We start from the raw sequence: 15,901 nt of genomic DNA on the forward strand, positions 1-15,901 counted from the left end.
AAAGAACATTGAGTTTAAACAATAAATGTCTTATTGACGCAGATCCTACAATATGTATTCAAGTGGATTTAAAAATTATTTGAAAATGCTGTATGACAATTATCAACTGAGAAAATGAAAATGCCCCTATGAATATGCCACTCGTACCAAAATACCACTAACAAGAAAAAACATAAGGAAGAAAAGAAACATTGAATAATATAAATATTTATTCGGCTTTCTTCAAATTTGGACCAAAAAACCAGGAAGTCAAAATACACACTAGTGAGCACGCTCAATACTTACATCGTATGGAATGTGGAACTGTTGCACCAGATTGCACTGCAGAAACATCCGAACAGCAGCCCGACAGGTGTCGTCATCATCTAAGCCGAAATCTGAAAAAGTAGCAAAAAACGAGAGATCTATTGTTAGATTGCGTTGCATATCCGTATGCGGAAACAGTTGAGAATAAAAGTTAGTTGATTGTTTGTTTTTGAATTCTATTCTGACTAAAGTCATGAAAAGCAAAGGTACGATAACATATTTTGCTAAGCGGCAGCAATTTGTCCGGCAGGTTGATTCAAAATTTAATATCCGCTCGTAGATGATTGTTCTTACGAATGGTAAGTGAATCTCTGTCAGTGAAATGTGAGTAACTTAAAAATGTGCAATATCCATATAAAGAACTTGAAATTATGTGCTTCATTAGCCTTCGTTTTTGATTCTTAGTGCACAAGGCGAAAAGCTTCATTCTTAGAGCTGTAATTCAACAACCCAAAAAATTTATCCAAATGGGAGGTCAAGTTTTTTTAGCTCTCAACTATAAAGCGGAACCGACTGAGTCTGAGGCTGAGAATCACTAGATTACAAAATACGCCTATTTATCAGTTAAGTAACAGAAACAATGGACTGGTAGATGGTATATTTAAAAATGCATACAGTTTCATTAGATAACAGAGTGCAAATTTGCAGACGAAACCTATGTAGTTCATAGAAGATAAAGACGAATGATATATCTAGGTATAGAGCAAGAAGACTAGTGTTTGTTGTCTGATGAATAGAGAAGATGTTTGGATATGGGATACCGGTCATGAGGCGGATAGGATTTGGACCATGTTCGATGTACGCTTTACCATTCTCAGTCGTGTGTTAGAGCTGTGTCTATCGTAAGGCTTAGGGTGGCGAAATGGTTGCGCGTATGCACGGAATGTATCAGAACGCATTTCAGAGTCATATCGCTGATCGTATCGTTTTTCCAAAAAATCATCTTTTCTGTGAGTTTCTCGTTCATTTGGCTTCTCCAATATATGTTTCCACTCAGTCATTGGAAAAATTGAACTACTATCTGTTGCGTAAGTTATTAATATGGCCTACAAATTAAATCAGTTTTGAGCCAAAATCGAAAAGAATTTGATTCTTTTTGCCTTTTTCTATAGAAAGGTATTAGAATTGCTACACGGAAAAATCGAAATCAGCATTTTTGCGACAAAATTAGTTGATTTTCTGATTTTAGTTAAATTTTTTTTGAGACAACTAAAAAAATCTTACTTTTGCTAATTTAGATTTTTTAATTTTAATTCCCTTAATAATAATAAAATATTGGTTGAAATGGCTATTTTTTAGTTGAATTCACTAATTAAACTTGCTCGAGAAATAAAACGTTGTTTTCAACCAACATAAATGGTTGAATTGGCTTTTGCAATTTGCAGCTATATGGCGCTCTGTCACCAAAAAAACGTTAACACCGTAATGACTACTAGCCACTAGATGGCACTATCGAAAAAAAATTCAGTCGCGGTTATCTTTTCTATATTGGCAGGTATAACTACGATGTTGTATTGGAGAAAAAGAAATAAGCGAAACATAAACTTCCTTTTTGACTCTCTCACTGAAAACTTTGAGCACTTGTAAAACAAAAACCGAATACAAGTAGTACACCGGACGGCGTTGTCCGGAAGATTGGAAGATACAAAAAAACATTATTTGACATATATAATTAGAGTGCAACATTCGAAACTCACTTCACTGTACGGCGTAAAAACATTATTACGCACAATCGCTTCAAATGTGCATAAATTCTGAATAAATACACTTTCCACTAAGAGTTTATATATGGATATATCGTAACACATGCGAAAAACATCTAAACAATTTGCAAGCAGTTTCAACAAGACTGTTCTTTTTAGCTTTTTAATGAATTGTTTTGCTTTGACACTTCTCATGAGTTTTCGGCTAATAAACTTGTTAATAAAACCAATTTCATTTTTGTTTTCTTTGTGCTGTCCTTCAGTAATGATGGTGATAGATAAATAGAAACAAATTGTCTCATTTTAGTAACAAAATTAGTTGCCAATGAGAATTTCGTGTTGGATTGAAATATTACTAGTTTGTGTCCAGAATATTCGCCAACTAAACACATTCTCTAAAAATAAGAGTTTTTTTCAGCAAAGTAAATTCGCAATTTTAACTAATTTTATAGTTATTTTGGAATTTTTTTTGTTAAAATCAACTATGTTAATTCAAAAACAGTAATACGAATTAGGCGGAGAGCCAATTTCGGTCGTTCCGTGTGGAAAAACCGACTTTCTGGTTCCGTAGATATTATGGTAAAAGTGACGTGACCGACAAAACGTGTTGTTTTCTTACCGTGCAAATTTTTCAGAGCTGGCTGAACCGATTACCGATATGAGAAAGGTAAAACAGAAAAATGAATTTACAAAGAAAAGATGGCTGAACCGATTTTAACAAACTTTTGCTCGTTTGAAAGCTACTGTCGGGCCATTGATCATATTCAAAGATGAAATGGCTGTGACTTTTTATTCCGGAGAGATATGATTGTATAAGTGACGTAACCGACAAAACACGTTGGTTTTTACTGGGGGTGCAAATATTTTGGGATCACCTCTATTTTCGTTAAGCATTATTGTTCAAAAGTTTAAGCACCTCGAAAAAAGTCCTCATGCAAAATTTGAGCTAAATCGGACATAGGTAAGGGGTGCTACCCGGCGGTTAAGATTTGAAAATGTGCGATCTTGAAAAATTACCATAGGGCGAAGTACATGAGATTTCCGAAATCGAATTTTTTTTATGTCAAGCGTCTTAGAATTGCATGAAACGTCGAAATTTAGTGTAACCCTTCCTGTTGATATTTTAAATAAACCGACAAGTTATTGTGATTGAATTTTTACGTTCCGATTTTTCTCTTATAAAAATGGCGTCGTTACTGGTACCGAGAATTCATCCCTCAGTTTATTTTGGAAATAATATGAGAACCAGTGATGTCAATTCTACGGAAATCTTCCTTGGTTTGTACAAATTGCCGAAACTCACTTGTATTGCAGAAAGTTTATGATGTTGATTAGAAACAATGCATACACACTTCGAAAACGCATGGTGATTTTACATCGATTTTACATATGAAGTATCGTATTCCACGCAAATTTACGTACAAGAGGATGTAATATTGTGTGACTGGGCAACTCTGTTACATCAGATTTATTGAAACAAATAAGAATACTGATAGCGACAGCGTAGTTTAGAACCGAGAATCATTGGATCGCAAAGTACGTCCGTTAATGAACTGAGCACACATCTGCTTGGCTGGTAAATGGTGAATATAAATTAACCTAGCCGAAGGCAAGTTACAGTCGGAATCAGTAATACTCGTTCTAATTACCCTATATTAGTAATATAATTTTCCTTAATTTCACCATGAATTGCATCGTAGGTGAGATAAGGTCACCTGAAAAAATCATTTTTTTCGTCTTCGACTCGTCGGAGTAAAGCAGTTAAATTCAAACTGTTAATGCAAACTAGCAGTGAAACTTCCCAAGAAACAAATTTTGCTTCTGAGTGATTTGACTTACTACTCTCTTACATGACTCAAAAAGCGCAGATCTGACTAGTGACTAGTGGCTTATTGGAGATCAGTTGAAAATAAGTTGAAAATTAGTTATCGTTTCCTTGTAAGGAAATACTAGAATAACTGATCTCACGCAACATGAAAATAACTTAATTCAAGTAAATTTGTTACAAATTGTAACCAACAACAATGAAAATAATAGATCAATAAAAGAAGCTTTTCCAACCATAAAAGAAAAAAAAAACATATTATTTGGAATCATAAATTGATGCAAAACACACATTTTACGACGAGTTTCAAACGATCATCAATTCATGATAACGATTACACTTATGGGTTCATAATGGTTTCGCAACATCAAATAAACCTATATTTTCAGCTAGTAGCTAAAAGCATAGCTATATTCAAATATATTTAGTAAGTAACGACAACTTATAAATAATAGACTGTTAAATATGGCGAAGATATGTGGTAATGGGAAACTTAAAACCTAGCTTGGATTCAGTCGTATCAGAACTAGTTGCGGATTACTAATTGGGTTGGGTTGTATAATTTGTTCTGAAATGGGATTTCCTTCTTGATGTTTCGAGTGAAACACAGGAGCAAATACCCACTTTCGTAACCGTTTCGTATTGAATGGAGATAGCTGAACTCACGCTTAATAACAGACAAGGTAAATGCTGGAGAACAGATGAATTTGGATACGTAAGATTGTCTAGAAATCGATTGTCCAAGAAATTGTTATCGTAAATCAGCTGAAATTGGCAAACGCGATTGTGACGAACAGAAATAATCGATCCAATTATAAGTAGCAGTAGAAAAGTACCACAGAAGAGCATTTGCATTAGGATGATTATTTCTGCCGGAAATCTGAGCCTGATTCAAGGAGGGTAGAGCATTCGGTGGAAATAAAATATTAATTTGCTTTTGTTCGCCGAACGATTGGGCAAATCAGTTAGCCATGGCCATGAGGGGTGGGTAAAAGATTATCGTAACAGGTGTATGAAGAATGGTTATATACTAAGTTTTCATATGCATCGATTTTTCTATATTTGGAAAGGGTTATCGAAAACGTAATAAAGCTACATCTTCATCTCTAGTATTATATGATTTGGTAACCCGTAAAAAATGACTTCTAATTCGAGGTTTGTTTGTTTGTTTTATTAGCTTCTTTAAACATTTATGGTCATTGGTCGGAACTTTAATATGTCAGTCATCAATTAATTATTTTTTGTTTTGCTCTTGCTGAGTCAAGCTAATATCTTACATGGTGAACTTTTTTTTACTTTTCGCAGTTTGTATAGAATTTGAACGCTTGTAACGTCCTAAATAAACTTTAACTGGTTCATGAGCCGATGTATTGTAAAGGTATAATGTTTTTAGCTTGCATTCAACAGCAATTATTAGTTGTTAAAGCTTAAATTCCTAACTGGAATAATAATGAAGCTCCTCGAATTGATAATCTGAACTTATTTGTGTTTCAACAACACTATCGCGTATCCATGCAAACTAGATTCATAGTAACAAATAGAATCTATCGATTAATAATACATTAATGATGCACTCATTCAATATTAAATAGCAGAGTTTTGCCCCAGAAAGATTTTTCTTTAAATTATGCATTCAAACCGCGCACCAATCCCGAGAAAATCATTTGCACAAAATTTGAACTAGTAATGGATTTTCCATTAGCGTGTTGAATGCTGAAATCATCCAGCAGGACCGACCCGACTGTCTCATCCATGCCTCTTTCGAATACATATGTAATTTTGTGCGCTTCGCTTTTTCAATCATTTCAGGTGTCGTTTCCAATCATTTCAGGCCATTGTCGACGCGAGGTATGAAGCTCCACATCCGTCCTATCTGTGTTCGGTGTGCGAACAACATATTCGCTTCACGTTTATGATCTAGCCCACCAACGCTGCAACAATGAAGCGGTACGGTGTTAAAGGTGTTTGACGAGGATGAGTGACAGCACATCAGAGAACATGTAACATAGATGCGGATTCCACTGTGCTACACAAAGTACTTAAATTATAGCCCGCAGGGTTAGAACACAACCGTTGATTTTTTAATCAGAGTACGAGTTGTTGATTTTTACGGAGATTAGTACTATAATGAATGATATCGAAAGCAGGACGGTTGACATTTAATGACTTTACTGCATGGATGTGAGAGATGTTTTTTTTAAGAGACAAAACGGCAAAGAAAATCAATGAAACATTGGATAAAAGTTGGCTAGTTTTTCTTCAGATTACACCGTGGAATATTTGCTCAGAGAATTGTCAACAAAATACATGAAACGGAGTTGGAAAGGATTATTTGCAGACGAAGAAAATTTCCTGCTACGCACGATGACTTTGGACCGATAAGAACGTAAGCGCACAACGAAAACGTGTTTGACCAATCCGTTGCGGAATTGGGTGAACTTTTAGCGTGTACTGTCTCGATAGACTAATACATACCAGAGATCAGAATGACCGCCCTTTCACATGTGTACGTAATATGAGAGAAGTATCATTACACTTCTAGGTAGATTAAAATAGGTTTTTCTGGATAACTGGCATACCGCAAAGTCTTCTAGAGGTTAAAACCTACATTCCTACAATTGTCGTCCGCTTCGAATCCTTTAAGTATAATTTGACTCAATCAAGTGCTCGCATTTTCCCTAATGACAAAATGTTCTTTTTCCTGCATTTTTCGTCACTTTCTCGAGAGTTTCTCTCGATATCATCGCATTATCATTCAATGTTTGCTTGCAAAATAGCCAAGGTCCGTGGTTTGTTAATGTGTACACTAAGGTCTTTTTTTATGCGGTTTTTTATGCGACTTTTTTATGCAAATTTTCAGAGTTATGAGGTTTTTTTTATGCGAAGTTTTAGAGTTATGCGGTTTTTTATGCGTATTTTTAAGAGTTATGCGGTTTTTTTATGCGAAGTTTCAGAGTTATGCGGTTTTTTTTATGCAAAGTTTCAGATTTATGCGGTTTTTTTATGCGAATTTTCAGAGTTATGCGGTTTTTTATGCGGTACGTAAACTCGCATAAAAAAGACTTCAGTGTACTTTGGATTTCAAAAGGTCCGAACACACTTTTTGACAATGTACTTTTTTCATAAAACTCTTGATAAAACCTCAATAATTACCTAAAACATTGCTGAAGACTCCAAATCATTCGGACCAACCGTTTTAGAGATATATATTTTTTTTTTGAAAATTTCCAAGGATTTTTTGCCCAGACCTAGGACTTATTACATTGTCATTGTCCAATCTCTCTTTGCTTTGTTCAACATTGGAGGTTGAGTTGTTTTGTGTTCGATGCCAAGGTATTTTTAAACCACTCTAAATGCGTGCGAAACTTCGCTTTGGGTTACATACGGTTTGACGTTTGGGTGTAAACAATGACATATGGCATACAGCCTACAGCCTTGAAACATTTTTTTGGGAGTGATGACTTGATATCACATTTTGAGCTGAATTTTCGGTCAGTTTTGATGTCAAATTCTGCCCAATTAGCTTCGAAATAACAGCCAAAGTCATGGTATTGCGTTCCTTAGCGTACAGAATAATTGCATGGCTAGTACTACGACCCTACTGACAATATGAATCCTTCCAGGTCGGGGATCGAACATATGACAACGCCGTATGCATTGAGCCGCCAACACGAAATTACAGACATACCATAGTTTTACATCAAGTTGATCGATTGATACGCTCATTTTAGATGTAGCTATTGAGACATAAATTTCCATGAATTCTCTTCTAGTTTGAATATTTTGTTTATTATTGGTCTGACAAATTTAATTCAAGTATACCGGAAGCACAAGAAAAAGTGCTCAAAAATTTCGAAATATAACTCACATCGATTTCTCAGAGATGGTTGAATCGATTTTAACAAACTTATATTTAAATAAAGAGTCCTAGCCCTAGTCCCATATGATCCCATTTGATTTCATTGAGATCCTACTTCTGGGTCTGGAAATACAGGATGACGAATATTAAAAATTTCAATTCGTCATCAGAAGTGACGATGAACAACGAGAGATAACTAGGACGATCTTCATAAATATGTTGAAAATTGGTGCATTCACGTTGCTATAACTGCATTATTGAACAGTTTTCGATCTAAGGAGTGTATCGAAAATAAGCTATCTACATACATTTGCGTTGTACGCATGTATTTGTGATGGTTTTTTATGCTCAGATCACAGTATGCTGTGCGTTTGGCCTTCAGCTTGCGTTTGGCCTTCAGTTTGTTCACTTGTTTGTGCGGTTCAAATTCTGCGTTTTCAAAATGAGAAGGGCATTACTATGCGAAAATTGGCGATGCGGTTTGGAATTCATCATGCCAGTGTTAAAACCACCATTGATAAGTTTGGGGAACACTATTCTTTGGATGAGCTATCAGGAAGAAGCAGAAATCCCGGTTCTTCCAACCTGAAACTGGACCAGAAAGCGGTATCTCTAATCATGAAGAATAAATCAATGTTACTCTTCCAGGTTCATAATACTTTACTGTCGTCGTTGGGGAGGATGTGAGCGATGCGGACAGGTCGAATCAAGTGGAGAAATTCGGTCGAAAGGTACTGATATGACAAGCAATATGTTCCTGTGGTTTGAAGTCAGCCATTTTTTACACTACCGGCACAATAAATGCAGAAATCTATCGATCTGAGTGTCTCCAGAGGAGATTGCTGCCTTTATATTAGAAGCATAGTACACCTCCACTGTTTTGGCTGGATTTAGCGTCGGCTCACTATGAAAAAAAAAACACCCTCAATTGGGGTATAAATTTCGTTGAGAAAAATATCAATCCAACAAATTGCCCTCAGCTTCGACCCATCGAACGTTACTGGGCAATCGTGAAGAGGGTCTTCAAGAAGACTGGTAAAGCTGCTGGGAACATGCAGGATTTAAAAAAAAATTGGGCTTAAGCGTCCAAAAAATGCCATGCAACACTTGTCCGGAACTTGTCGAAGAGCGATCGATCAATAACAGATCGGCTGAAAAGTTCGTATCGTTTCTATGAGAAGGCGCCACTAGAATTAAATCCATACCATTTTCAGTTAGTACCAACCTTCAAAAGATACGTGTATACATTTGACAGCTGTCTGATTATTAGATGGTGAGATATTGCATTTTGAGTGAAGCTACTTTTGTTATTGTGAAAAAAATGGAAGAAAAGGAATCTCGTGTGTTGATGAAACACTACTTTTTGATGAAAAACAGTGCCGCCGATACCAAAAAATGGCTTGATGAGCGTTATCCAGACTCTGCACCGGGCGAAGCAACAATTCGTAAGTGGTTTGCAAAATTTCGTACTGGTCATATGAGCACCGAAGACGATGAACGCACTGAACGTCCAAAAGAGGCTGTTACCGATGAAAACGTGAAAAAATCCACAAAATGATTTTCAATGACCGTAAAGTTAAGTTGATCGAGATAGCTGACACCCTAAAGATATCAAAGGAACGTGTTGGACATATTATTCACGAATATTTGGATATGAGAAAGCTTTGTGCAAAATGGGTGCCGCGTGAGCTCACAATCGATCAAAAACAACAACGAATTGATGATTCTGAGCAGTGTTTGGAGCTGTTATATCGAAATAAAACCGATTTTTTTCGTCGATATATAACAATGGACGAAACATGGCTCCATCACTTCACTCCGGAGTCCAATCGACAGTCAGCTGAGTGGACTGCACGCGATGAACTGAACCCAAAGCGTGGAAAGACTCAACAATCGGCCGGTAAGGTTATGGCGTCTGTATTTGGGGATTCGCACGGTATAATTTTCATCGACTACCTTGAAAAGGGAAAAACCATCAACAGTGACTATTATATAGCGTTATTAGAGCGTTTGAAGGACGAAATTTCAAAAAAACGGCCTCATTTGAAGAAGAAAAAAGTTTTGTTTCATCAAGACAATGCACCATGTCACAAGTCGATGAAAACCATGCTGAAATTGAACGAATTGGGCTTCGAATTGCTCCCTCATCCACCGTATTCTCCAGATTTGGCCCCCAGTGACTTTTTCCTGTTCTCAGACCTCGAGAGAATGCTCGCTGGTAAAAAATTTAGAAGCAATGAAGAGGTAATCGCTGAAACTGAGGCCTATTTTGAGGCAAAGGACAAATCGTACTACAAAAATGGTATCGAAAAGTTGGAAGATCGCTATAATCGCTGTATCGCCTCTGATTGCAATTATGTTGAATAATAAAAACGAATTTTGGCAAAAAAATGTGTGTTTCTATTAAACGATACGAACTCTTCAGCCGAACTGTTAGTTTGAAAATTCGTGAAAGAATAACTTAAATTTCATCCGGTTTTCATTATTCTCAAGTTTAACCTCGTACAATAAAGGATCAAATTTTTAGTTTGAATAAAATATCGTTTTTTATCATTATTTGAAAGAAAAATTTGTGGATACCTTATTTTCGATACACTTCTTATTTTTTCTGCGGTATTGCTTCTTAGAACCAAAGCATATTGTATCCGATTTTATCACAATTCTTTGATTGAAATTTTCAAGTGATCATCGTCAATACAGTGTTCGACTCATTTCGAAAAATGATTTACAATCGCGAATGCTTACAATGCCAATGTACTTATGCAACCGCGAATGCTGATGAAGATTCGAGATTCCGATTAGCATAGGTTGTTCAAATTTGCTCTGTGTGAGGAATAATTCAACGACTAAACGAGTGTCAACGACATGAAAAAATCACAATGAAGATGCAATATTTTACAAAGCAACAAACACAAGATTTTCTTTACCGAAAAAGCTATTGGTTCGATTAAAGCATAATGTAGTCATCTACCTCTGCACGGAGTAAACCTATCACAAGAACCAATTGATTGAACCAATAATAAAATATCCCCTACGAAATGAAGTTTGTAACCCATTTTCCCTGTATGTGAGCCGAAGGGATAACGAAAACAATTTACTCTAAGTTTCAATTTACGATACTAAAAAATTCAACCCAACGACTATAGGATTCAAGAATAGAACATCGGCAAGTTCATTAAAAAAAACAATTGAGTTCAGTTCATTTTCAATTTTCACTCACCGATAAACGTAAAACTGTACAGTTTGTATTCCTCGGCCGGAGCAATGGTGTCGTTGACTAGCTTCAGTGTCTGGTCGGGGGGTGCAGTGGCATGGTAGGATAAACACTCCAGGGCCACCTTCTGCTTAGCCATCAGCTTGCAGGCACTCTCGTACATCTGCGTGTTGTGGATGCCCAGTCCACAGAAGATGGCGAATGCTTCGAATATTGAAATATCACAGCTAGTAAATTGAAGATTGTTTTCCTGGAGAAGAGCAAAAAAATAATGGCACCATTGGGGATCTGGCCATATATTGGGTGGGGGTTAGGGATGTGGTCACTAACCTTATTAATTAATTGAGCGACACCAATCACAGTTTGCTGTCCGTTGACGATCGGCATACAGAGAATGGTTCGGGCGCTCAGCTCGTCCGACGAACCCTGCTGACCTACACCGGCGCCACCCAAGGTAGCTGCAGACTGTGACTGTTGATGCTGCTGCTGCTGCTGCTGATGTTGCTGCTGTTGCGGATGATATATCGGTTTGTCCTTGAGCCACTCGTTGACATCGTTGATGTTGAGCGTTTCACCGGTACTGGCAACATACTCCGCAATCTGGGCTAGCGTGGAACTGTTCAGGTCGTTCACGGACGGATGCGAAATATTCGCCGACGCCGATTGACTATTGCTGCCCAGTTCAAAAATCATCGTGAATCGAGCCGTATTGGTTTTCTGTAAATGGACGAAAACCTGGTTTAATTGGGTTTTCAGTGGTACTAAAAAAAATTTGTTAGTCTTCTTTATGAGAAAATAATGAGTTTCCCGTGACATTCAACTATTCTCGGCCTGACCATCTGGAAGCGGATGAAAACAAAGAAAAAACTGTCATAACCTGCTGTTTGATTAGGTCCTCGACATCGACGCTGTGACTTGTTCGCCGGGACAGCGTTTGATAGGACTTCTCCGGTCGGTCCAACATCCGCTCGAGGTGGTTCTACACAGATGGGGGTAGCAAAGGTACGGGAAGATGGAGAGATAAATGAAAAGAAAAGAAAAATACAGGACCACGATTAGAAACGTTGCCAGGTAGGATCAAATAATTGGTTCGGTGTGACTGTGCTCTGTGACCGTGGTCGAGATCGGAAGTTGGTAGGCGGGGAAGTGAAAACAAAATATAATCCTCTTATCGTTGATGCAACCAGCGACGGACGAACCTGCGGTGTGTATTTTAATTGAGTGGTGTTTTCGTTCGGTGTTAATTTTAGCCCGAAAACCGAATAAAAACTGTTATAAAGGGTGATTTTTAAGAGCTTGAGAACTTTTTTAAACAATAAAACGCATAAAATTTGCAAAATCTCATCGGTTTTTTATTTTAAACGTTAGATTGGTACATGACATTTACTTTTTGAAGATAATTTCATTTAAATGTTGACCGCGGCTGCGTCTTAGGTGGTCCATTCGGAAAGTCCAATTTTGGGCAACTTTTTCGAGCATTTCGGCCGGAATAGCCCGAATTTCTTCGGAAATGTTGTCTTCCAAAGCTGGAATAGTTACTGGCTTATTTCTGTAGACTTTAGACTTGACGTAGCCCCACAAAAAATAGTCTAAAGGCGTCAAATCGCATGATCTTGGTGGCCAACTTACCGGTCCATTTCTTGAGATGAATTGTTCTCCGAAGTTTTCCCTCAAAATGGCCATAGAATCGCGAGCTGTGTGGCATGTAGCGCCATCTTGTTGAAACCACATGTCAACCAAGTTCAGTTCTTCCATTTTTGGCAACAAAAAGTTTGTTAGCATCGAACGATAGCGATCGCCATTCACTGTAACGTTGCGTCCAACAGCATCTTTGAAAAAATACGGTCCAATGATTCCACCAGCGTACAAACCACACCAAACAGTGCATTTTTCGGGATGCATGGGCAGTTCTTGAACGGCTTCTGGTTGCTCTTCACTCCAAATGCGGCAATTTTGCTTATTTACGTAGCCATTCAACCAGAAATGAGCCTCATCGCTGAACAAAATTTGTCGATAAAAAAGCGGATTTTCCGAATGGACCACCTAAGACGCAGCCGCGGTCAACATTTAAATGAAATTATCTTCAAAAAGTAAATGTCATGTACCAATCTAACGTTTAAAATAAAGAACCGATGAGATTTTGCAAATTTTATGCGTTTTATTGTTTAAAAAAGTTCTCAAGCTCTTAAAAAATCACCCTTTAGAATAACGGTACCCCCCATTCATTTCAGCTTCATTAGTCATCTCCTATATGATAACCCGATAGTTAGAGTGAGATGAAACTGCACTCGCTTCGAGTTTTCGCGTCGCTATAACAGCAGTATTGAACAAGCTTTGAACTATTTTTTTCTGATACATTGCTACATTCATTGTTGTTTGAAAGTCGAGTAAATAATCGACAAAATAATATGGCGATTCTACTAATGAGATGACTATTGGTACAATAGCCCTATTATGGATAGCTTGAAACACAAACTAAGATTCAAGTGAAAGGTCTTATAGTGCTTCAAAAATTTCTAGAACATTTTATCCGAATCCGACTTCCGGTTCTGGAACTAAAGCGCGATAAGCGGAAAATTTTTCAATTTTATAAACATTTTTTACAAACAATGGTCAATTTAAGAGTCAGTTCTATAGGATTCGTACCTCCCATAGAACTGACTCTTAAATTCATCTGATTTTCAGAACATGTTAGTTCGGCACTACTGATCTTCCGTTTCCTGTTCCGGAAGCACCGAAAGTAATGAAGAAAAATTCCGAAAGGAGATTTCGATTTCTCAGCAGTGCTTGAACCGATTTTCACGATTCTTGATTTAAATTAGAGCTCACACTGTAACATTTCATCCGGATCCGACTTTCGGTTCCGCAATTACAGGGCGCCGAGTGTCAAAACTTTCAGACCGTCATCTAAAATGACGATACAAAACCAGTACATACCGGTACGTGCTGGTACGGAAGAAGAAAACACAACACGAATGTCTGTTTGTACGAATGTCTGCTACTGGTGTGAGATTTTGGTAAAAAAACGGTACTGCAGTTGAAAAAAATATTAGATATTTTACGATAAATGCGACTGAAAGAAAAAAGAATGTCAATGAATTGATATTTGCACCGAGTCTCATATAACAATTTAATCAGTTCGCTGAGCACGCAAAATGCCTGTGTGTATGTAACATTTTTGTGCACTAGCCTTTCTGCAAAATGGCTAAACCGATTTTCTCAACTTTAGAATTAAATAAAAGATCTTATGATGCCATAGAAAATTTCAGAATTTTAAATTCATCCAACTATCGGCTCCTGAATTACAGGGTGACTAATGTAACAATTTGAATTTCTGATTACTTATTTACTCAGATAAAGCGTGACCGATTTTCACAAGCTTAGGCCTAATGATCTCATACAATACTTCAGACCTTCATCCAGATACGACTTTCGGTACCGGAATTACAGGGTGAAGAGTGTTAAAAACTTAACATTGTCACTTAAAGCGGCGAAGCAAAAAGCGTAAAAAATTTACTAAGCTGAGCTCGAAACTATTCCAATCGTTGGTCATTGGTAGTAAACGGCCTGTTAATTCCGGCTATCCTGGTTCCCGATTTCTGATTCGAAAATAATGTTCAAACTTACAAAAATGGTGCTCAGTCTATTTTCTCAGAGATGGTTTGACCGATTTTTACGAACTCAGCTTTAAGTAGAAGGTCTTGGAAAGAATTTATTTTGGTAAGAAAAATTCTTTTTAATAACGTTCAAAACTGCACACAAAAAAAATTGAATTGTACAGGTGACTTAATCCCTCATACAATGTAATTCATAAAGACCTAATTTGTCAAATGACGGAAAATCTCATTTGTAATGACTTAATGTTAGATGAGCTTGAATTTTACTGGTTTCGACTGTAACTTGTGTTCTGCTAGCAGGTGCGACTGTATGAATTCAAATGCACCTTTTACCAGCCAAGCAGATGCATGCTTCTGTGGCTCGGTCGATTAACAGACGTACTTGTGATCCAATGATTCTCGGATCAAGTCGCGCGACGGTTGCTCTCAGTATTCTTTTTTTCATTTCAATGAATTTAATGTATGGAGTTTTAGACACAATATTAAATGTTCTTCTACGTGAATTTGTGTGAGCTGTGACGCTCCATTTATGTGCATCTAATAGATGTAAAATCACAGGTTTATTTTTAAGTGTGTGGTCTAATGCGTAGATCGGAATTATTGCTTGTCATATGAATCAATTTCGGCTACTTCGGTACTCGGAATCCGGTTTCGGAAGTATTGGCAATAGTAGCCAAAAACTGTAAAAAGGATCTCTCTCAATTTTTTATCCAGGTGGCCAAATCCATTTCACAAACTTATAGATTCAAAGGATAAGTATGAAACTGTAATCATACCTAAATTTGTTGTGGGTGCTACTTCCGGCTGTGTAGCTTCGTCAATTTCGTTCCAATCCAGCACAGAAGGATTTCAATTACAAGTCAAAACGTTACTTTCCAAAGTTCCGTTCATGCTCAATATACCTCTATTGTTCATTCAAAAAGGATTTGCATTGAAGGTTGTTACAATCGAAAAATTGTCAACTTGACCTGACGCCTTGCTTCCATCGTTTTAATGATGTGTTTATGTGTGTGTAGATCATCATGTTTACTATTTGATTATGAAATTTGCTTTTCAGTCAAGAAAATTACATCGAAGCCCGGAGAGCAACGCGTTAAAATTTGGCTTGCGCTTCGCGAAAATCCGACCTACTTCGCGAAAATCCGACCTACTCACACGGCAAGTTCGCGTACTTGTTAAATATGAACCCAATTAGCTTTTTTTAGGAAGTAAATTGGGAAGCGAAATGCTACTTAACAGGCCAGTAGAATCGTAACACTAGCCATGGAATGGTTCGGTACGCTAAGAATCGGCTACAAAATTAAAGGAACAAAGAAAGCTTGACTGAATATTTATTCATTAATTATCTGCAAGAAGTGAACTTCAAAAAGAAACAAA

At 37.1% G+C, this 15,901-nt stretch overlaps 1 protein-coding gene across 13 annotated transcripts in view; it reads right to left on the bottom strand.

Annotated features, from left to right (window-relative positions):
* Window positions 1-15,901, bottom strand: part of LOC131438262 (cGMP-specific 3',5'-cyclic phosphodiesterase) — a 189,803-nt gene that overhangs the window by 22,285 nt on the left and 151,617 nt on the right. For 12 of the 13 annotated variants that reach the window (XM_058608232.1, XM_058608234.1, XM_058608185.1 and 9 more), the window contains 4 exons: window positions 11,785-11,886; window positions 11,238-11,624; window positions 10,914-11,157; window positions 286-377 (listed from right to left, as the gene is read on the bottom strand). In XM_058608232.1, the coding sequence (XP_058464215.1) occupies window positions 286-377; window positions 10,914-11,157; window positions 11,238-11,624; window positions 11,785-11,886 (825 nt within the window). The remainder of the gene's footprint in view (window positions 1-285; window positions 378-10,913; window positions 11,158-11,237; window positions 11,625-11,784; window positions 11,887-15,901) is intronic. The other variant, XM_058608194.1, reaches the window with a different exon arrangement.

This window comes from Malaya genurostris, chromosome 1 (assembly GCF_030247185.1).
Source record: "Malaya genurostris strain Urasoe2022 chromosome 1, Malgen_1.1, whole genome shotgun sequence".
Lineage (NCBI taxonomy): Eukaryota > Metazoa > Arthropoda > Insecta > Diptera > Culicidae > Malaya > Malaya genurostris.